This window comes from Typha angustifolia, chromosome 5 (assembly GCF_048772165.1).
Source record: "Typha angustifolia cultivar Huaian chromosome 5, ASM4877216v1, whole genome shotgun sequence".
NCBI lineage: Eukaryota > Viridiplantae > Streptophyta > Magnoliopsida > Poales > Typhaceae > Typha > Typha angustifolia.
This window is the reverse complement of record NC_133243.1, coordinates 5,957,092-5,978,609: the sequence shown is the minus strand read 5'-3', so window position 1 is coordinate 5,978,609 and position 21,518 is coordinate 5,957,092. Positions and strand designations below refer to the sequence as shown.

At 38.0% G+C, this 21,518-nt stretch overlaps 3 protein-coding genes across 7 annotated transcripts; 1 reads left to right on the top strand and 2 right to left on the bottom strand.

Moving 5' to 3' along the window:
• Window positions 1-446: 446 nt before the first annotated feature.
• On the bottom strand, window positions 447-8,201 carry LOC140760281 (auxin response factor 16-like). Of its 5 annotated transcripts, none has more exons than XM_073097182.1 (13): window positions 7,437-8,201; window positions 6,719-6,834; window positions 6,529-6,624; window positions 6,381-6,437; window positions 6,139-6,294; window positions 5,958-6,042; window positions 4,925-5,015; window positions 4,677-4,841; window positions 4,402-4,597; window positions 4,000-4,138; window positions 1,932-3,631; window positions 1,381-1,571; window positions 447-1,289 (listed from the first exon to the last, which is right to left on the bottom strand). In XM_073097182.1, exons 1-13 carry the CDS (start codon window positions 7,477-7,479, stop codon window positions 1,109-1,111), a joined length of 3,216 nt encoding a protein of 1,071 aa, XP_072953283.1. In that variant the 5' UTR covers window positions 7,480-8,201; the 3' UTR covers window positions 447-1,108. The 5 variants fall into 5 exon arrangements, with proteins under 5 accessions (XP_072953283.1, XP_072953284.1, XP_072953285.1 ...); XM_073097183.1 differs by having other exon boundaries at window positions 448-1,289; window positions 1,932-3,598; window positions 7,437-8,200; XM_073097184.1 differs by having other exon boundaries at window positions 448-1,289; window positions 1,932-3,598; window positions 6,719-6,831; window positions 7,437-8,200.
• Window positions 8,202-14,834: 6,633 nt separating this feature from the next.
• LOC140760539 (trihelix transcription factor ENAP2-like) lies at window positions 14,835-16,355 on the top strand. Its single transcript, XM_073097539.1, has one exon. It carries the CDS (start codon window positions 15,062-15,064, stop codon window positions 16,208-16,210), a length of 1,149 nt encoding a protein of 382 aa, XP_072953640.1. The 5' UTR covers window positions 14,835-15,061; the 3' UTR covers window positions 16,211-16,355.
• Window positions 16,356-16,498: 143 nt separating this feature from the next.
• LOC140760538 (uncharacterized) lies at window positions 16,499-18,766 on the bottom strand. Its single transcript, XM_073097538.1, has 7 exons — window positions 18,543-18,766; window positions 18,273-18,423; window positions 17,817-17,942; window positions 17,661-17,741; window positions 17,369-17,558; window positions 17,017-17,284; window positions 16,499-16,923 (listed from the first exon to the last, which is right to left on the bottom strand). Exons 1-7 carry the CDS (start codon window positions 18,727-18,729, stop codon window positions 16,682-16,684), a joined length of 1,245 nt encoding a protein of 414 aa, XP_072953639.1. The 5' UTR covers window positions 18,730-18,766; the 3' UTR covers window positions 16,499-16,681.
• Between the last annotated feature and the right edge of the window lie 2,752 nt (window positions 18,767-21,518).

Below are 21,518 nucleotides of genomic sequence, written 5' to 3'. Positions count from 1 at the left end.
TGGCGGTCTACTAATTAGAGACCTACAAGAACCCATTAACCAACTTAATCTCCTCAAACCTACTCACATGCTTAGTAGCAGTCAAGCAAATAATAGTATGATGTTTTTACTGTTTACCTTCTTAGTATATTTGTGCAAAAAAATATACGTCAAAGCAAGGAGATAAATTTGGTGAAGACGAATCAATAGACAAGAAAAGTTTTTAAGGGAACGCCCAGGTCCCCATTAATCAAAAAAGAGTGCAAGGAGAGCTTAGAATCTCAACTTTCCTATATAGTTTTTCTCATAAAAAGGAAAAGAAAAGGACCTCGTACCCCTAGGTTGTCTATTTTCGCAAGAACACTAGAACATATTTTCCAGAACCAATCGATAAACATAGCAGAAAAAGGCAATGCAAACTGAAACTTGTACTAGCACAACTCAACGTAGTCAAAGGCTGTAAAGTCCGTACCTTTCTCATAATCAGCAAACAGCACCCAAAAGTAGTAGCAACTTCATTAGACACTGACAAAATAGCAAAACGAAAGACAATGGAGTTTGCATTTCCTGATGTAATCAACAATTCAACGTTTAAGCAGTCATTACTTTCGAAAGGAAATTTGCCTCATTTGTTGCGTTCTTCGTGGGGTACAAGAATTATCTGTGAAACGGAAGGCAGCTTTCTTTTGCCCATCAAAATTTGCTTCAACAATTAAATTTTAATAGATGGGAGGAAAGTCTGCAAAATATAGACAGATCGAGATTTACTGAAACATCAGCAGTTGTACATATGTACAGAAAAAGAGAAAAGTAGATAAAAGGAAAGATCTGCTTCTAATACTACAATAAATAGGAATACTGCCTATTAGAAATTCCTCATTTGCGTAATAGATGCATATACAAGACGTGTAGTTAACCTGAAAAGAAGCAACAGTCAGCTCATTTCAACGGAAGAAGAATCAAGCTTCTCCACAAGGAATTTTTGTGTCCATCTAATAAAATAATATAGAAGCCTGTTAGTTTGATCAATCCTCCTCGATGTTTTTGTAGGTTCAATATTTGTGCCATCAAGGTAGGCCTTTTCCCACGCATAGCATCATCCTGGTTGTATGCACTCAGCATGTTTCCCTCAACGATCATAGGAGGCACCTGAGGTATCTTCATACGGACCCCTCCATCCGTTACCATTATCAGACCCACTGCATGCTTGGGTTTGTATAGGGATGTTACCGAGATCACCATTCAAACTCATATGCTGGACTTCTGCAGCTGACAATATCTTGATGCTCTGCACGCAACTGACGAACTCCCTGTGAAAAAGGAAAGGTAGAGAGAATAGAATCAAGTATCAATCAAGCTAAGATGTCAGCATTTTCAAATGAGAAAGGAAGGAAAGCTTACTCCCAAGGGTCGTCGCCAACAAGTAGAATATCATTTTCGTGATCCACATATACCAGTTTCCAATCCGTCCTATATGGATCTTCTAGCTGCCCTTGAAGCCCAAACATGCATGCTAAATCATGTCGAAGTTCATCATAACCCTTGTAACGTGTGACGTCAATACATCTCCCTACTGATCCACGTTTTTGAACCTTCATAAAAATCATCAATAGTTTAGTGTTGCTGCGAGAAAAACAGATTACTGAAATTCACTGTTGTATCCTAATCTTAGAATAGAGAGATCTAGTGATTTACTTTGCCAACAGATTCCTGATAATTAAGAAAAGAAATGAAGGAAACTAGTGATAACATCATGTTGTTGGTGCCAAACTTAAATATCACTTCTACCATACTAGTATAGTATCTTGAACATGTAGCCATAAAAGGTTTGTTTTTTCATTCATGAAATAGTGTTACCTCTTGATTACTAAGAAGCTAGAGAAGTAGAGATATGAAATAAATCATACTGTGGAATCTGAAAGTGTAATCCTTAATCAAGAGGTCTACCGAACCTTAGTATAAGTTCTCATGCGCTGAGGTTGATTAGTCCATAATCCCCGGTTTTGTGTTCCCTTCTCACTGACACCAGCATCTGTTGAACAGCCTGCTCTGAAAGACATGTCTGGCATGCTGAATGACTGTGAGTTGATGTCAGCAGTAGATACCTCTGTATCAACATCCCTGTGATCCCTGCATCCAGAGAGCAAATTTTGGATATCCCTTCCTGAACCCAAACCTCTTGACATCAGGGTTTCCGGCATCAGTCCATCAATATTAGCCCCAATAAGTAGATTATCCCTTGGATCAACTTGTCCATTACCATCCAAATAGAGAGGGGGAAATGAGAAGGCCTCTTGTGGGCTATCATCTAAACAAAAGGAAGTTGCAGATGAAGCATCTAACTGATCTACAACTGGATGCCGGTTTGGTAGCTGAACAGATTCTTTCCTTCCCTGCATTTCATGTTTGACTCGAGTATTTGACTTGCTAGGAATTTCCTGAAGTATTTTTTCCTCAGGTGGTGTGAGAGTTGTCTCGGTCAAATTTCTACTTCCTTGCTGGACTCTATTGTGTGAGTTAGATGAAGAATTATCACAGTTGGTGGATGGGGCAGTTGAGCAAGATGGGATATTGTTCTCAGCGAGTGTAGAGGGAGCTCTGACAGGTTGCTGATGTTTGAGATAGTTTGTGTTATATTGCTGCTGTTGCTTGAGCTCATTCTGTAAAAGGTTGGTGCTACTTAAGTGTTGAAAAGTTTGCTCTTGTTGAAACTCTGGGCTTTTCTGAGCCAGCTGCTGTGTTATCTGAGACTGTAGTTGTGGACTGAGTTGAGATAACAGTTGTTGTTGCTGAAGCTTTTGTAATAACTGCAGCTGAAGTTGTGACTGTGACAGTTGCTGCAATTGTTGTTGTTGGTTCTGTAAGAAAGCATTTGGATACTCCATAGGTTGCTGAACCTGAAAGGTTTGAGGTACAGATGGTTGTTGAAGAGAGCTTACGCTGGATAAACAGGAGCTTCCTTGGAGCTGAGTATTTGTCTTAGGTGACCCTTGTTGAAGATGAGATGAAGATGGTTGTAGTATTTGGTTGAGCAGTTGAGCCTGAGGTAGAATTTGGCTTCCTGGATGCTGATGTTGTCTCAGCTGCTGTTGATCAATTGTTTCAAGATTAGTAGCAGGCTTTAGTTGCTGCTGCTGTAATTGGTGTCTCTGTAGTTGTTCCAGTTGTTGTTGTTGTCGCTGGTGTTGCTGCAAATGCACAGTGTTTTGTTGCAACGCTGATGCTTGCTGTTGCTGCAGAGGAAAAGAATTCTGCTGCAGGGGATGTACCTGCTGTTGGGATAATAGCTGAGACGACTGTTGATGCTGATCCACTAGCTCAGTTGGAGGATTAGCCTTTGAGCCAAACTGCAAGTTAGGTATGCCTGATGCATGGGCCTGAAAGTTCAGCACTCTGTTTGGATTTTCATTGCCAAGGCCATCTTGTGTTGCTGATGAAGTAGAAGGAAAATTTTGTGATAGGGTAGCTGAGGGTGCTAGCTGAGAATTCTGTTGCATAGACATCCATTGGACTAGGCTCAGACCTGGAAATATTGCACTTTGTGCATCCTTCAAGCCGAAATCATCACCAAGCCACGGCATGACTCTTTTAAATGCATTCTCAACTTCAGAGTCATCCTCTACAAATTTACCTTCAGTCAGCAATGTGAACTCTATATTGCAAAGAAAGATCAACAAGTATATCAAGATGTTCCCGAGAAAGAATTACACATCCAATTAGAATATCGTAAAGGTCAATAAGGACAGAGGCATGATTCTTTCAAGAAGATAGTGATGTTATATATATATATATATATATATATATATAGAGAGAGAGAGAGAGAGAGAGAGAGAGAGAGAGAGAGAGAGAGAGAGAGAGCAGAAAACCAATAAACAAAAAAAGAGTATGAAAAGCACCTAAATAATAAAGTTTATAGCAACAAGACATAAATAATTATGTCAGATGGCTCATAACCCAAGATCATTCAACTGCTATGCAATTTAATACCCTTATCAAAAAGACAAATATAACTAGGTGTACCTGGCATGCCTGATTGTGTAGAAAACTTGGGTCTAAAAAATGGTGGTGGACAAATATAGAAAGGAGTTGCCACAGGTTCAATTTCCCATATTGACACACGGGTCCTTCGCTCAGTCACAGTTGATTCATCCCAGCCAACCTAAGAATTGCAAGATTAGACAAGTGTCAGAAGCATCTATAATAGTATATACTGAGTTCAAGAAATAAGTGTTTGTAGGTATGACTCAAAAGAATCTGTGAGAATTAATTTTCGATTAAAAGGTTAGAAAGATCTCACCACTGTTACCCAGTTCAAATGCCTGACTTAAGCGGATAAGCAGAACAGAAGTCAACTTAATAAATTACTGGTATAACACAGCTAAGTACCATTACAGGCACATGAGCTATTAAGCATTGGCTAACCTGGAGGTTACGCCACTGCGAGTTCTTCCAGCGCAGAGGATCCAAGTCGCTTATGCCAGTAATTGTGCCCATATATCTGCGGACCCCTGAGTCCTCAGTCTCGAACAACATCCTGAACCGCATGCCAAGAGACACTTGTGTGTACAAAGCCTTATTATACTTGGCTAGTGGAATGATGAACTCCGAAGGACATGCTCTAAGTGACCAACAGTCCACTTCAGTACTACACCAAATTGCTAATTAAATACGATAAAGTCAGCAGAAACATATATTACCTTGGATTGTAAAATATAGTAAATGGACTGTTATTTGCGGCAGCATGAGCTGCAGCAGCGAGAATTCCAATATGCATGCTATCACTCGATAAAACTGAAGATGATAAACCAGGTTGTTGTCTATTAGCACGCCTAATACCCAAGAGAAGCTGTGACTTGTCATCTCTGAAGAAAAAAATAATATGATTTTATGAGTCAGATGTGATACGATGAACATTAACTTTTAAGGTTAAATCTTCCCAGCCCACCTAATGAAAAGGACAGAGTCACCCGCTAAAAGCCTTTTTGTGCTAACAAACACACTCCATCCGGTCGTTAAAAGATGTCTTTTTGGTTGGCCTGCACATTTGGTTATGGATGAGAAAGTCAGTGAATCATAGTTTATATAATATTGTCACCCAAACAAATGAACTCAAGGCGACTGATTAGAAATACTATAAACCATAACAGAAGTTTTCCTAACAACAACATAAGGGATACATGAATCAAGTGACAGCAAAGAAGGATAACATACAGCTGGATAGATATAACGTGTAAACATTTTTAAGTAGCTGAAAATTCACTAGCTTATAAATACAGGGTGTCAATTAGGGGAACAATTCTTTTAACCACAAGCTCTACCTGTGCATCACAGGAAGAGCACAATCTGCATCTTGCCTTTCAATAAGTAGAATCCAAGAGAGCACCCTTTGTATTAATGAAGCAGTTCACATACAAAGAAGTTTTACAGCTTGAAAATAAGTTTGTTGGATCACGTTTTGTTACATTTTGATATAACAAGATAGATTACCGCAAGGATAGAGAACTAAACATATTTGTAGGGACCAGAACTTCTAAAAACATTATAGAGCCAGAAAAGAAAGGAATCTGTTGATGGAAGTTACAAAGTGTTTGATGAAAACAAAAGGCAGTTCTGCTTGTCTCTTTGCATGTCTGAAGCTGAATTCTCTTTGCATGTCTAAAGTTGATCAGCCACTGACTAGTAAATGATAATGCTTGCAATACATACTCGCACAAAAGCATCTCATAATGGTTCTAACATATTAGACTATCTGAGGGCAAAAAGTGTTACTAATAAGGACTTGAGTCAGAGAAAGAATTAAAGACGAAAATTTTCTCATTGCCACCCACATAGTGGTGAATTAATATTTAATGAATTGAGAGCGAAGCGACTATTAGATCTGTTTTAAACCAATTACGATTGGAATAAATGCAGGAAGATCAGAAAACATAATGACATTCAGAAAAGTTCATTGTTAGATGTATATGTTGACCTCATACCTCGATAGATATGTCGGAATGTCCATGAAGTATCATGCAAATCCTTGGCTGTCAATTCTTGAGCTGGTGGTTGCATCATAAAATCCTATTGAATGTGATATTGTTGTAAGAAAATTATTGCTACATTTTATAGCTTTTGATTCATTAACATATTGTGACATCATGAAGAAACTGGACATACTAGTGGTGGAAATATCTTTTCAGCTGCACGACGGGGTACTGAAAATCCGCCATGAGTACTTGTATCGCTTGCTGTAAGTGTTTTGCAGAAGAATTCTGTTGGTTGTTTGTTTTGTTTGAGGCCCATTTCAGATGCCAGCATTGCCTCTCTGTCATACTACACCAGCCTTGTCTTAATAAATGAACTTCCATGAAGAAAAGAGGACAGGGGAAAAAAAAAAGTATTTGAGTCAAATGAAATACTTTATTAACAGGCTGAAGGGTCATTTGAGCATAAACTTCATCTGTTTCAGCATCTGCCTGGTTACAGAACATTCATTAATAGATTTCCTCTGCCAAAAGCATTTAAATCAATGCTATAAAAAAACAGGAACTCTTTTCAGAGGCCTACATGCAAGGTGACGCTATGAAGCACACATATCAGCTTAGAAGGTAGTGAAGGGTAATTTGGAATGCTATCCATCTGTTTATTCATAGAGGCTGCCACCTGACATAGCCATTGAGAGAAGAAAAGGAACTCTGAGAAATAACTCGCACGGAAATTATTTCACTTTAAGCTATACCAGATAGGGATGTCACACCTGCTCACTATGACCTTGAGGAAAGTAGACCACAAGGCTGCCCATTGGTGGCACTGACACCAACGGCCCAGCACAAGCATGCCATAACTCTGAATTGATGCTTTTGTTTTCTCCTGCTGTACAAAGTAAACTTAGTAAGATTATCAAGGCAGACATCAAACGACCCCAACCATGAAATTCTCATCTATGAGGTAATAAGAATTGAGATTACAGAATTAAGCAACGAAACACAGCACTAAGTACCTGGTAGATAATCATCTGGCATAACTCAATCCATAAAAGGAATCAAAAGTTTAAATATATGGGTAATGGGTATGCCTTTAAACTTTAGACTAGAAAGATCTCAGTTATTATGGGTTAGGACTTAATTTCTGGTTGGTATCTCTTGATTCATAAAAGAACTGTTACATACTGATCTCTCTGCAATTTATCATTACTCCCGAATCAGATGAACAAACTTGCTACAATTTCATGATTTTAAAATCTTGACTCCATTTGTGTGAACACAATGAGACTTTTAGAGGCTCTCAAAAGCGCACGTAGGTAAATTAGACTTGAAAAAAGAAAAACAAAAGAACCATAAATTCCACATAGAAGCATTTAAGATTGCAAATTTGGTAATCGCCCATCATACTAAAATAGCATTAGCTTGCTCAAATCATGACCAAAATCCAAAAAAAAAAAAAACGACACGAAAGAAAAAGAACAAATATCTCACCTTCAACCTGACATGGCGTCACATTTGATCCTGGAGCCTTCATTTAAGCAGCTCCTACCGGCTACCACACACTCTCCTCCGATCCAAAATGCCCTAAGGAAACGAAATCTTCGTCCTTTCCTCCACCCTCTTCCCTCTCCTTTTATAAGTAATAAAGCTCCACCCTTTCCCACTCCTCCCTTTTAAATATCACGCCGAGATCCTTAAAAAATTCTTATCAACTCGCTTCACAAAAAGTGAATCAACCTGTTCTCCTTCACCTTTCCCCGTGCCAAGAAGCTTCAGCTGCAAGAATATCCCGAGTATATTATTCCACTCAACACCTCACCTCCCATTCGCGTCCAACGAAACCTTAACCCTAATCTAGGCATCTGAGCTCGAACCCGGTATCCCCGCCGGCGGCAAAGCCAAGCCGGAATACTTCACCGTAATCCCCACTACTAGACGAAATACCACGTCCAAATAGGCCGGAACGCAGCCGGAGCTCCGGCGGAGTTCTTCCTTCCACCTCTAGCGAGTGCTGGATGCCTACCAGATCTAGAGCAGAGGCGACAGAGACGACCTCTAAGTATTCCGGCGACGGAGGTGGCCTCGGCGAAGTCGCCGAGGAATCAACAAGACAGCGTGGATTGGGTGGGTTGGTATTTGGCGCTTCTTCTTCTCCTCCTGTTCCTTTCTTCTTCGTCTTCTCGGCTACGGGGGACCGACATGGAAGGGACCGAGGCGGGTTAAAATAAAACGGAACCATCGCCTTCCTCTCCACGAGAGAGCAATTAAAAATTGGACGACATTTAATAGTGTTATTACTCTTTTCATTTTTTTTTTTTTTTCGTCATTTCTTTATTACAGTTTACACCCTGTCCTTTTTCACTATTTAAATTCGATCCCTCTATTCTCAATCAGGATCTCATCTATTCTAGAAGAAAGAAAAAAATAAGCATCGAATTTAAAGTGAGAAAATAGGGGCGTAAATTAATATAATCGTTGGGGGTGAAATTGAAAAAAAAAAAAAAGAAGTCCTATTTCTACTCTTTCTTATTCTTGAAGTGATGCTGTTTATTTAAGTTGGTAATATTCGGCCGAAGAAAGCGCACCGACCCACGTGGTGTTTGAATGACCTGATGGTATGGTAAAGCTTTCCCACGAAAATGCCACTAGCTTTCCTCAATAAATATTTTTATTTTCTTTTATTTATATTATACATTCTTACTCGTAAAAGGTCGAGTATTCATGTCATGTTATCTAGAGACGAGACGCAACATCGGCAAATATTTCTCAAGTATTAGAAAGGCGTTAAATTCGAATCTTGTTAATGTAAAATAGAATGGCTTTGAAAAGAATTTATATTTATATATATTTATATAGGTAAAATAATTTGTTTGTTATTTCCCAGATAGTCCCCGCCAAAGTTCCGGCGTGACAGAAGAGGGCGGGGGGGACCGCAGCGCGCCAGCTGCCAGCGCACCCCACGTGGCATCGGCAGCTTCTGCATTTCCGCTGTTACAACGGCGGCTTTATCGTGTTCCGTTCTCTCTCTCTCTCTCTCTCTCTCGTCCTCGTTGACACGAAGGCGTGGCGGAGATCGTAATTAAAGGGTACTGCCAGGGGCTTTTACCGCACGTCGGGTTGCGGCGTGCGGCAGTTGGCCTCGTAACTCGCGCACAAAGTTCTATGCCACGGCGCGCCCTCTTTATTCCTGCCGGGAGGAGAGCGGGAGGGCCCTACCGGTAAGCGCACTGCAGGTGAGGACACCGGAAAGCCGACGACGGCTGTGATACCCTCGAGGAACGTGGCGTCATCGGGAACGAGTTACAATGTATTTTCTTTTTCTTTTTTCAAGTAAAAGGCTGATATAATTTGTGTTTTTATTTAAAAAAATACTAAAATTTCAACGCTTTAATAATTGGATACTCATAAAACACTGATTAAGTATTTTTTAATTAAAAATTACTAAACCATTCGATATGTTATTAAGATATTAAATTATTCAATTTTGCATATCGTAACTTTTTCATCAGTAATCCGCTTTGGACATATAATACAGAGTAGATTATAATAATTTTGATTGATACTTAATTTAATCTCTTACTAAAAAAATATAAATAAAAATATAAAAAAAATGTTTGGGGCTCGGTCCTAAGTTATTTATTTCAGTTATAAATTATGTTGCTATGAAAATATAAAAAGAAATTGAAATAACATAGTCATCCCAGTAACCAATTGGGGTAATAATTTCAAAAAGAAAATATCGTATCTTTCGAATTTTACTTTAAAATATTTTTTAGTATAATAGTTGAGTGTTTTTATTTGGTATTTCTATTTAAAAGTCAAATGCTAAATTTATAAGCGTTTAATGTAAGGCTATGGTTCTACAAACTTATTTTAGTATTAAGTTTAAAATGTGATCTATTTAAATAAATAAAATATAAAATAAATAAGAATGTTAAAATGTATACATGCAAAATAAAATTTTTTATTAACTCCCGAAAGATTTGGAAGAGATTAAATGCTGTCGACTATAAGATTGTAAATTTTGATTAAAGAAGCCAATATTTTTAATCACTTATGTGGCGTTTGGTTCGTGCATAAGAGATACTTATTCATGAATTATGACTCTCTTAAAAATGTTTTACAAGCAAACACGCACTTACTTATATTTTAGTCAAACTTTGTATAAGTAAGTCACGTCACAAGTTATCCACAAAATCTTATCAGATGTAGAAGGTGTGATAAAATTATGCACATTTTCTAAGCAACATTTTTAGTACAATTAATATACTTACACATAGTTAGTAACCAAACACAAATTATTACATAAACTTATTCAATATAATTATGTTATTATATAATAGAATAATAAAATATGAGTAAAATTATAAATGTATCTAATTTATGTTTAAGAGATATATATAAAATTATCTTTAAAGCTTTATGGATGAATCAAACGAGGCTTTAGAATTATTTAGAATCGAAGTCTTTAACACGCTTGTCCAAAAAGTGGTCAGTTTATAAAACATTCTTAGTTTAAATATTTGATTATAAAAAATATTTTTTAATAAAAAAATACTTCTTTATCAACAAAAGATAGCTCTATATGTTAAGAAAGAGAGAGTAATTTTAATAAAGTTAATTTTATCTGAGTTCTAAAATTATTAGCAAAATAGGCGATTTATAGGTTATTTGGAACTCACACATTATAACCTGAGAGCACCAGAAAAAATTTAAAATTATACAATTACCAAGATTAATGTAAGCACTACCAATATTTACTATGTATTGGAGATTGTGGAGCCTGAAAAAGGTTCATTTGTTATACCAAGGCATTGAGAGAAGAGCATTTTACCTTTGAGAGCCTCACAACTTAATGTGAAAAACTATAAACTTAAACTGTTCACTGATCCTTAGATATTCTATGAGTACTTCTATGCTCAGATTGTAATACATTTTTGGGGTTTGACTAATTAAATATAACCATCAAAACTGTTCACTATGAACTACCTAACAAGTTCTATCTGGGTACTGGTAGAGATTTTTTTTTATATAACTTTTTTCCAAGAGAAAGATATTAGGATTAGAGCAACTAATCCTTATATCTAGCTGAGATTATTTTCTTCTATCTTTGTCTTTGTTATGACTTTAAAAAGTAGTTAAGAGTCAAAGAGAGGGCAAAAGAGAGCAAAGAAGTTGCCAGCATTTGTCTACCAATCTTCCCATGTGTTCTAAGTTGTAAGATACTGCAAGATATACTTTGTCTCATTTTATACCTACAGCTATGCTTACTCAAAATAAAAGCAATGGAACACTGGTGAAATCTTTTAATCTCTATGGTTTCCTTGATAGAGATCACATATTATAATTTTTTCATAGACCGTTGAAATTAATATTCGATAAAGTTTTCATTAGAGCGCTATATACAAATAGTTTGGATTTATTATGACTTATTTCTTAAGAGAGTTATATTACTTGTTTAATTTATATGAATAGCAAGAAGGTTAATATATATGCTTGATGAGCATTAAAGAAAAAATGCATATGAGGTTACAAAGTAGATAGGGAGAAACAAGAATCTCATCTTATAGTACTCCTGGGAGACAGTATATTTCTCATGCATGGTGCTTTGATTTCTAAGGCACACCTAATTATAAGGACTTCTTGGGATCTAGCTTAGTTGATATTAAACTAAGATACATTTAACTATATGTACCTAATAGTAGGTGGCTCTTGGATTCTCATGAAAGTTATATCTTTTACTCGTTCACAAAAGAACTACAGTGAGACTGTGAGGATATGGTTAAATATGGTAGCTCGATCATCTTGTATGAATATACTCTAAAAATACTCTTTTGCAAAAATAATTACTAATATTATCCTATTTATTATCCAAAATGAGAGTTACTCTCTCTCTATATATATATATATCTCTTCTTCTAAAGAAAGAGAAGGCATGCACACGAGTGAAGTGACACCCCATGCATAAATGAAGCAATGGCCGTGGGTCCCAAATATGAGACTGAACCAGTGATCTGATCGGAATGGCTGGGCCCCACCAGACAACACAACAAGGGCCTTGCGTCTTTTTGTCTGGTCTCCAACTTGCGTCCGTCGATAAAATTAGGCTGGGGGGCGCTGAGCCAATTAACTTCTTCCTAGTGTATGGGACCCGCCTGAAATGCGGCAGATCATCACTCAGTGGTTGGTGCGGGGCTGCCTCTTAATTCTAACGGACCTACAACTTGACCCACGGCATGGAACCCAAGGTTTATATCAGAGAGTTAGTATATATTTTCGAACTAAATGACTATATATATATTGTTTAAATAATAAACAGGCTTGGATTGCTTTTAGGTAGCTAGTAAATCTTATATGTACTTTATTTATTTTTGTCATGTTGGAATAACTGAATAACTGTCCTTAGAAATTCAACCGAAAGAACCAAATGTACTTGAATTTGAGATTCTTATTTTATTTTATTTTTTGAAATTAGCCCTACCAATTTTTTTTTTTTACATTATCTGATACAAACTTAAATATAAAACTAGGTATATATCAGCCATTTATATTTGGCACTAGTTAAACTAAAAGAAAAAAAATTATATAAAATTTCTCCCATAAGACTTACTAATTCTTTTAACGGTTTTAAATATTTTTCACAAAGTGAACAACTCTATATTTGGAGTTAGATAAACCCAAGCTATTCACCAAACATCCAATCTAGTACGTATCCAAACTTTTGCCAAAAAGTTTATAATTAATTTATGACAAAAAAAGTCATATGATCGACTCCAACTCCAAACAATTATTATAGAGAAAATTATTTGGTGATCGGTGGTGGCTTGACTCAATGACTTGGCTCAGTGTTGCGGTTAACTTGGAAAAGATACACACAGCTTGAACTCTAAACTAGGCGGTTTAGTATAGTGGCTAAAGTTTGACGGAGTCTTAGTGCTTAGCTTTCAGGCCCTTGAATGATAAAAATACATTAATCTATCCTCTCTTATAGCAGCTATTGGGCCAACAAATAGAATAGAAGATGGGCTAATTTAAAAGCCTGGCTAAAGTATGGCCTGCCTTGGATGTTTAAAGCCTTCCTACTTTGATCTATCTTAAGGCCTTTCCTAACTACTAACTCTAACTGAAATAATTTTATGAAAAAGAGAGAGAGAGAGAAGATATTTACTATTTTCTTGTTGGGTACGTTAAAAATTTAATGCCTATCTGAGCTTTCATTTGGATCTCTTTTGGGGGGTTCTAATTTATGTCCAAATTGACTGTTATGTTACATTTGTTTTGAAAGACCAAAAATACCCTCTTTGATTTGGAATAATCAGTTGGAAAGATAGATTATTTTGTGAAAATCTTTTAGTTTTATACTTCTATCATCTCAAATTTCTCTTTGGGCTTTTTTAAAATCTTCTAAAAAAGTAACAATTTTAATAGAAAATTATATATACTGCTGTATGGTAACAAAAAAAAAATGAACAATTTTATATATAGGCCCACCTATTATTTAGTATTTTGTTTATCAAATATACGACAGTAAAATTTTCTTTCTTTATTATTTCACTCTGTAGAACTTCTACAATTATTCTTTATTTATCGAATTATGGAAAATATTTACCTTGACAAAATTCTAATCTTTACAGGTGCCAATGGAACCGACTTTGATGACAAATTAGTTCCTTCAAAAGCAGTTTGATAAATTTATCCAAAAATAATTGAAAAACTCATCTATTCCTTCAATAAATAAGTTAAAAAAATAAATTTATTATCCAAAATAGTCGTTTTAACGATCACTAATTAAAATGACTATGATAGCGACATACTTTAGTCAAAAGCAGCGTGGCATTTTGGTTTTTAAACTTTTTGGAAAGTCATACACGTACGTTGTCATAGTAAAAATTTACCTGTTAACAAAAAAATATCAACAATATATATATTTTTTTATTTTGGTTGCAAAAGTAGTGATCATGATAATGATAATAGAGGTTTTGACCAAACTAGATTTTTTTTAAAATTTTATTTTTATCAAAAAAATATGATTTAATTCACTGTAGTTCTAATAGAAATACTAAGCTAATCAGTATTTTTTATCGTCAAGTAATTTCTTTTCTAAATTATAAAAAATTACTAGACATTTTTTTCGAACTTTACTTTTATCTAAAAATATGATTTAATTGACTGTAGTCTTAATCAGTATTTTTATTTCTTTAAACCGTTAATCAGTTCAGCGTTTTGGAACCCGACAAAAATGCTAAACTGATTAATATTTTTTATTTAGAGATAAAATACTGATTAACTTAGTATTTTTATTAGGGTTATAGTAAATTAAATTATATTTAGTAATAATTTTGATAAAAAATAAAGTAGAACTAGTTTGGTCAAAACTTCCGTGATTATAACCCATAAATCTGACTGACTGACTGACTGACTGGCTCGGCTAGCTACCCATTATTTGTACCCACGTATTTTCCACCCTTTTCTCAGTGGTTTCCTAGGAAAAACCAAAATATGGGTGACTAGTCCTTTCCCGTTGCCGCGCACCAATAAGGCCCCTTCACGTAGCCCTACCCTTCCTTCCAACCACGTGCTTTATCTGATGACCACGGGCAGGGAGCCCCACGTCTCCACGCCGACGGCGTCAATCGATTCCAAGTTTCCCCCGTCAACTCTGCCGGAGTAAAACATCGAATATAGAAAGTTTGCAGAGAACACCATGATGTTTAAGATAATTCCCGGGTTGAGAACCACGAGATTCCGATATTTACAAATTACCCCCTTCCTTTTCCTAGTTAAGCAGCAGAGCACTAATTCGTACGGGTTGTTGACATGCTTGTGGAGAGTTGGGGTAGAGGGGGTTAAAAGTCGAAAGTTTCAGGGGTGGAAATGGAATTTTAGTGTAATTCTAAGGCTTGGAAACTATATCGGGGCGTGAATTCGTCCGTCAAAGTACGAGTACCGCCGGTCGGCAGAAACCCCAAAACCGAATAGAAATCCCACCTCTCCTCCCATCCTCTGTCGCTCCCCCTCACCCACCGCCGCCCTTCCGATCTCTCTCTCTCTCTCTCTCTCTCTCTCTCTCTCTCTCTCTCTCGCGCGCGCGCGCGCTCGTTTTCTTTTCTCTTTCCATGGAAGATGACGAATACCCAAACTCGAACTCCGCAACCCCATCCCCCTCCCCTTCCCCTTCTCCTTCCCCAACCCACCCCATCACCATTGTCACTCCCTCCTCGTCCTCCGCCCCGCCGCCACCCCACCCTCCTCCTTCCAACGGCAGCCGCCCCCCGGATCCGGTCGCCGTCACCGTCGCCGCCCCTCCACACCACACCCTAACCCTAGCCCTACCGATCCAGCACCCCCGCCCCTCCTCCGCCGCCGGCGGCCGCGAGGACTGCTGGAGTGAGGGCGCCACGTCGACCCTCATCGACGCGTGGGGCGAGCGGTACCTCGAGCTCAGCCGCGGCAACCTGAAGCAGAAGCACTGGCAGGAGGTCGCCGACGCCGTCACCTCACGCGACGGCTACACCAAAGCCCCCAAGACCGACGTCCAGTGTAAGAACCGGATCGATACGCTGAAGAAGAAGTATAAGGTCGAGAAGGGCAAGGCCTCCTCTTCTTGGCCCTTCTTTCACCGCCTCGACCTCCTCCTCGGCCCCAACCACAAATCTACCCCTCCCACCAACACCAATCCCCAACCCTCCAAGATCCCCGCCGGCGTCCCGATCCGCCCGCCCGCCAATCCCCAATTCCCGCAGCGCCATCGCAGCGGACCGAACAACCCCATCAACAAGCGGCCCCGTTCGCCGCCGTCGGTGACCTCCAAGTCGGACGAGATGTCGGCGGAGTCCTCCGAGGGGTACCCGCCCGAGACGGCGGCGAACGGGAATAAGCGGAGGAGGATGATGGAGGACGACGAAAGGGGCGAGGAGGAGGCGGAGAGGAGGATAGCGGGGATCAAGGAGCTGACAAGGGCGGTGCTAAGGTTCGGGGAGGTATACGAGAGGGTGGAGAGCTCAAAATTGCGGCAGATGATGGAGATGGAGAAGCAAAGGATGGGTTTTGCAAGGGAATTAGAGCTGCAGAGGATGCAATTCTTCATGAAGACGCAGATGGAGCTTTCGCAGCTGCAGCACCACCACGGCAGGAGCCGGAGGAGGAGGGCGGGGGATGCCGGCGTTAGCAGCAACCACCACCACCACCACCACCACCACAATCACAACCACAACAACAACAATAACAGCAGCAATAGCAATGACAACAGCCATAACAGTGGGTAGAGCTGCCCTTACCTCCTTAGGATTTGTAGCAAGATGTTGGTAAGCAATATTAGAACCTCAGCAGCTCATCATTTGTAGAACATCTAGCTGTGTCTCTAGTTATCTATAAAAGTGCTCCAGTGGGGGCAGAATCTGATTTCTTTCATGTCATGATGTGTTGATGATCTTTTCCCTGTGAATGGTTTCTTCTCTAGTATCTGAATAAAGATTCAATAGTATGCAAGAACAAGAGCATTAATTTATCCTAACAGAAAGTTCCATATAGATAATACTTAAAGTTTAGTTGTCTCACACACACAAGTTTATAACATTAATAAACAGACAACAACATACTGAGACATGGGCCGGTATATCTCGGATATAAGACCCATGATTGTAAACAGAAACTATACTCTGGAATGGAGATGCAGCAGAAGTCTGGAAATGGAAATGCATATGCAATATAGATAGGTAATAGCTATTAATTAGATACTAATTGCCCCAGACATGAACCAGGCCGTTCTGGTTGCCGGTGTAGATCTCGTTCCGACCTTCATCATAGAAGATGGCGGTGATATCCTCCAGAGCTTCCTGAACGGTGCTCTCTACAGTAGAATGGTTCGGGTCGCCTTTCTTGCGAGGAGCGATCTGGAGAGAAGGATCGAAGGGAGAGAGCTTGGTTATTAACTTTCCTGAGAAGATGTCACTTATGTTGATGGATCCAATTGCAGCAGCTGCCAAGTGCAAATTAACGAAAAATATTAGCTATCCTTGTGGCAGCTAGAAAATGGGCAATGATTTAGGGATTAACAGGGCAAATCTCATACCTTCTTCTTCAGTAATAGATCCATCTGTTATCCTGCAGTAGGAGATGATCAGATCCTGATTAGTAGTGACATAGATGTTGTTGGTGTTGCATCGGGGGTGCCACAGCTTGTGGTCTTCAAAGGTAGTCACAAGCTTTCCATCGAAATTCCAGACTGCAGCAGTCCTGTCCCGGAATGTTAAGAAGAGGTTGTTCTCATAAAGGAAGATGAATGCAGAAGGGGTCCTGAACTCATTCTTGTCTACGTCAGTCAACTTCATGTTCCTCACCTGTTCCATGTTTTGACGAATATTAAATCACAGACATGAAAGTATAATCTATGAAACCGGAAAGAGAAAGGTGCGGTAGCCTACGTCAAGGATCTTTAGATTCGAATCGTCCTGCTTGATTAGAAGCTTCTCATTGAACTGCTCGATGAAATCGAGCCTTCTGTTTTCTATCAGGAGAGAGAAAGATTTCATCTTTTCGCCATCTTCAACAGACATTACTGTCAGTGGAATCTGCCTACCAACCTTCTTGTATATCAGCAGCATGACTCCTGGGCTTTTGTTTGGACGTTCGATGTATAAAGATTAGAAACATAGCAAGATTTCGGATTGAAAAGAGATTGAACATAAATGCATGTTCTAGAGTGGGCAACCAAACCTTATTTTTATCTCGACAATATCCTTATCCCTTATAGAGTATAGAAAGTCGTAATTCTTCAGGTCAAACACCTTGTAAGTACTGCAAACAACACATGGGGAAATAAGTTATATTCTAGTTTGTTACCAGGAACTTGCCAACAAGGTCACCACTTACCTAGTCTTGGCAGAAAAGGTAAGCACTTTGCCGTTGACATCATCAAATTCAACGAAACCAGGACATCTTAGTGATTCGTTTTCAAAGAGAAGATAACCAGACTCCAAGTGATTTCGTCTAATACATCTGCAGTCGAAAAGATGCCAATAGTGGGGGAAGTAATTAGGTACTAGAAAGAGTTACAAACTAATCTTCCCATGATCAGTTGATCACTAATCTATCTCAAGTGAATGGAAGAAAGACCAGTATGAGAAAATTTGGTACAGACTACAAGTATAAATAACTGATGACTAAAGAAGCATCAACACAATTCTAAGAGTAATTTTGTACTGTCAAGAAGAGGAAGAGGCTATATTTACAAACATAGGAAGAAGCTTGAGAAAGGATAATTTATGGATAAAACTAATTTCTGGAAGAAAAAAAACTGCAATTGCATGTAAAACCAAAGTATCTTACTCAATTGGTGTTGTCCTGCATCTCAATTTACTGTTGTTCTCCAAAGTATAGGACGACACTGTGATAAGTGAGTCATTGATCTTATTATAATATATGCTCCTAACCAGTTCATCTGGCCTTACGTTCATGAGACATATACGTTTATTTGTGGCTGTCAACAGAATAAGATGATGATGATGATCAGGATAAATAGAAATACAAATGGAGAACTACAAAAGCATCAGCCTTCTTTTCTTTTCTACGAGAGAAGCTTCAAGACAAAAGTCTTACTCCGGCTAAAAGCAACACAGAGACCAGACAGTGTAAGTGCAAATATAACATCCTTTGCTCCAACAATCTCAATGATTCTGGTTCTCGTCTTCAGAGCTTCTACTTCAAGAAACGGGTCGGCGTCGGGATCATAGGCATCAAATTCCTCCTGCATTATCCAAAACATAAAGAGATCATTTGACAGCATATTGTGTAACAATTATCAAGTTCATATAGTATTCTTTCTTTTGACATACTAGTTTCTTGTATTGTTTTTTAAAATACCAAGTAGTGGATTCACATATATATCATCAAACAAAACTAAGAGACCTCTAATGAAACTACTGTAGATTATGCATAAAAAGAGTCTTTCAATCTTAGGCATTCAAAATTCACTTGACAAGCACAAACACGGAAAGAAAAGGGCACACCGAACAAAGTCCAAGAAGTTTCAAACAGTTACCACTGGCTATTTGAGAACGGCAAAGTAGAATGTAAAATAATCATTTAAGGAGATGGAAAAATAATAGAATTCATCCGTTCATACTTTTAAGCTCTAATATGGATCTAAATAGAAATTTTCCCTAAATAAATGATGTTTTCCTTTCGGGAAATCAAGTAAAGGCTTAATTTGAAGTCAGCTAGCGTAACCTCAATCATCTAAACTACGAGCATGAGATAACATCTAAAAGGATGGGGAACCAGCAGTGTCAATTGTTCTAAAATCTACTATATAAGAAACTTGGAATAGGCTCTTCCAAGAGCCCCAGAAGACAACTTTGACATGAAAAATGTCAAAGTGGTTGTTACAAGGCCTCTTCAGAGATAATTTTACAGATACAAAAGGTTATTAGTTGAAACTGCTTAGAACGACAAAAATATCTGATCTTCACATTTAATTGTTCATGATTTATCAAGTATGTGCCTTTATGCTGATCACGTAAAATTCCAATGATGGTAAGGCATAATAACACGAGCAATTTCAAATCAATTATAAATTAAACAAACATTCTAATTTGCAACTAGCGTTGCCAATCTTCTGTGCAGAAGTAAATTTCAACTATAATGAATGAGCATAGAAGATACAAGACAGATAAAAGAAAGAAAAAGAGCAAAAGGCAAGATCTGGACTTTAATCCACCAGTCTAACTAGTACAACATGAATATAATGATGGAAAACATACAACTTTTTAACCAGCAATTATAAATGAATCTTGAATGAAGGATGGAAAAATGGCACAAAAGTCATACCAGGAGCAAGAAGAAGACTGAAGTGCTAGCAAGAAAACAAAGAAATCCGCAACTAGTTTGGCATAAAGAAACATTCTCTGTTGCCTCAGAAAGGCAGATGGGAGCTCCACCACATATGGATGTTTGTATAATAAATGAGCTTATAAACTTATAGTTAGCTGGGAAGGACACATATGCTATATAGTCACATATTGGTATCCAGAGGTCAGTTTACAGAGGGGATCTCTCAGGTATGAAAAGACATACCAATAAGAGCTTAGCCTGGAATGAGCTGATCAATGAATGAGCTAAATCGTGTGTTGCGTCATATTGCTTGAAATAGCTCATAGTGTTCCAGTCTAATAAGCTACTGGAGTAGGAAACATGAAACATATGCCCACATCAGCTAGTGTCACTGCATTCTGCCCATAGAATTCCATCCAAGGAAGGTACCAGATTTGGTAACGCATAAAACATGCATATCTGGTCCTTACATATCTAGTACTTACAAAATACACATTACACAAGAGGTGTATACAAGCTGATCCTTATTTCAAATGACCAAATATTGGAGTAAAACAAGAATAGAAAATGGAATTGTATATGATAATTTATGTACTTTAGGGCGACGTACGATACTTTTAAGTTTTAACTAGCTTAAACTTTCTTAAAATATGCAACCCTTATGGATCATGATTACGAATCATTTCAATAGTATAGCTATCACTGTTTTGCATCGTTTTCTTTCTTTTCATTTCCTTTCTGGGAGAGGGCGGTCCACCGACAAGGATTTCATTTTCATTGTCAGTGTAGACATTAGAAGTTTGTTGTTGTGTAGTGTTAGTTCAAAGTTTGTAGATGCATTATTCCTCCAGGAAAAGGTCATGACGGCCGCTGTGGAGGTTTTAAACCATATCCATTGTTCTATTATTTTGGTAGCTATGAATAATGTCTAAGCTGACGGGTCATGAAGAGTGCCATCCTCAACAAAAATTTACTATTACCCTTGCCCTTTAGATTATGGCAGGTTAGTACTATATAACATCACTAGTGGGTTGATCGCGTTCTTTATGAGTTGGTTTTGCTCCTCTATGTTCTTAATATAATATTTTGTATAGGATTTTCTTTCTTGAACTACTAGAATCTTTTCTTACGATATTCTCTATTCATCAAATCATTCACAAAATATGATGTCTGATGACAAAATGTTTATAGATTTTAAGAACCCATTTTAGGCTCAAGGCGTGTGCTATGTTACCTGCCATCCACTTAGCACCACAGACCCTACTAACCCACATGTGCTAGCCAAACGCTTTCTAAGACATTGGCAAACACTAGCGGGCGAACCACAATTAATGTATTGTCATGATGCCTTGGATTTAGTGTTATTAATAATTCTTGAAATGCATAATGATTGATGGATCCCTTTTAAAATCCTACATCAATTTAAGTATCAGATAGCACGATCCAACACAAATACAGAGAAACCAGCACAGCTTGGATTGTGCATCATATATCACACTGGTAGGGTGTCAGAACCCAGAGCGTTACAATACTAAAAATATATTTATATCGGTCAGTTTTGTTCTATCCTCAATCTACCATATTTTCTCATGGTTATTACATGAGTAAATTTATATATTATGTTATATCCATATCTGTTCTTCGTTTCCATGGCTCATATTCCGGATACTATTACAGACTGGATATATGCACAAATTCATATGTTCTCATTCTTCTCTTTCAACTCAATTATATAGATGTTTA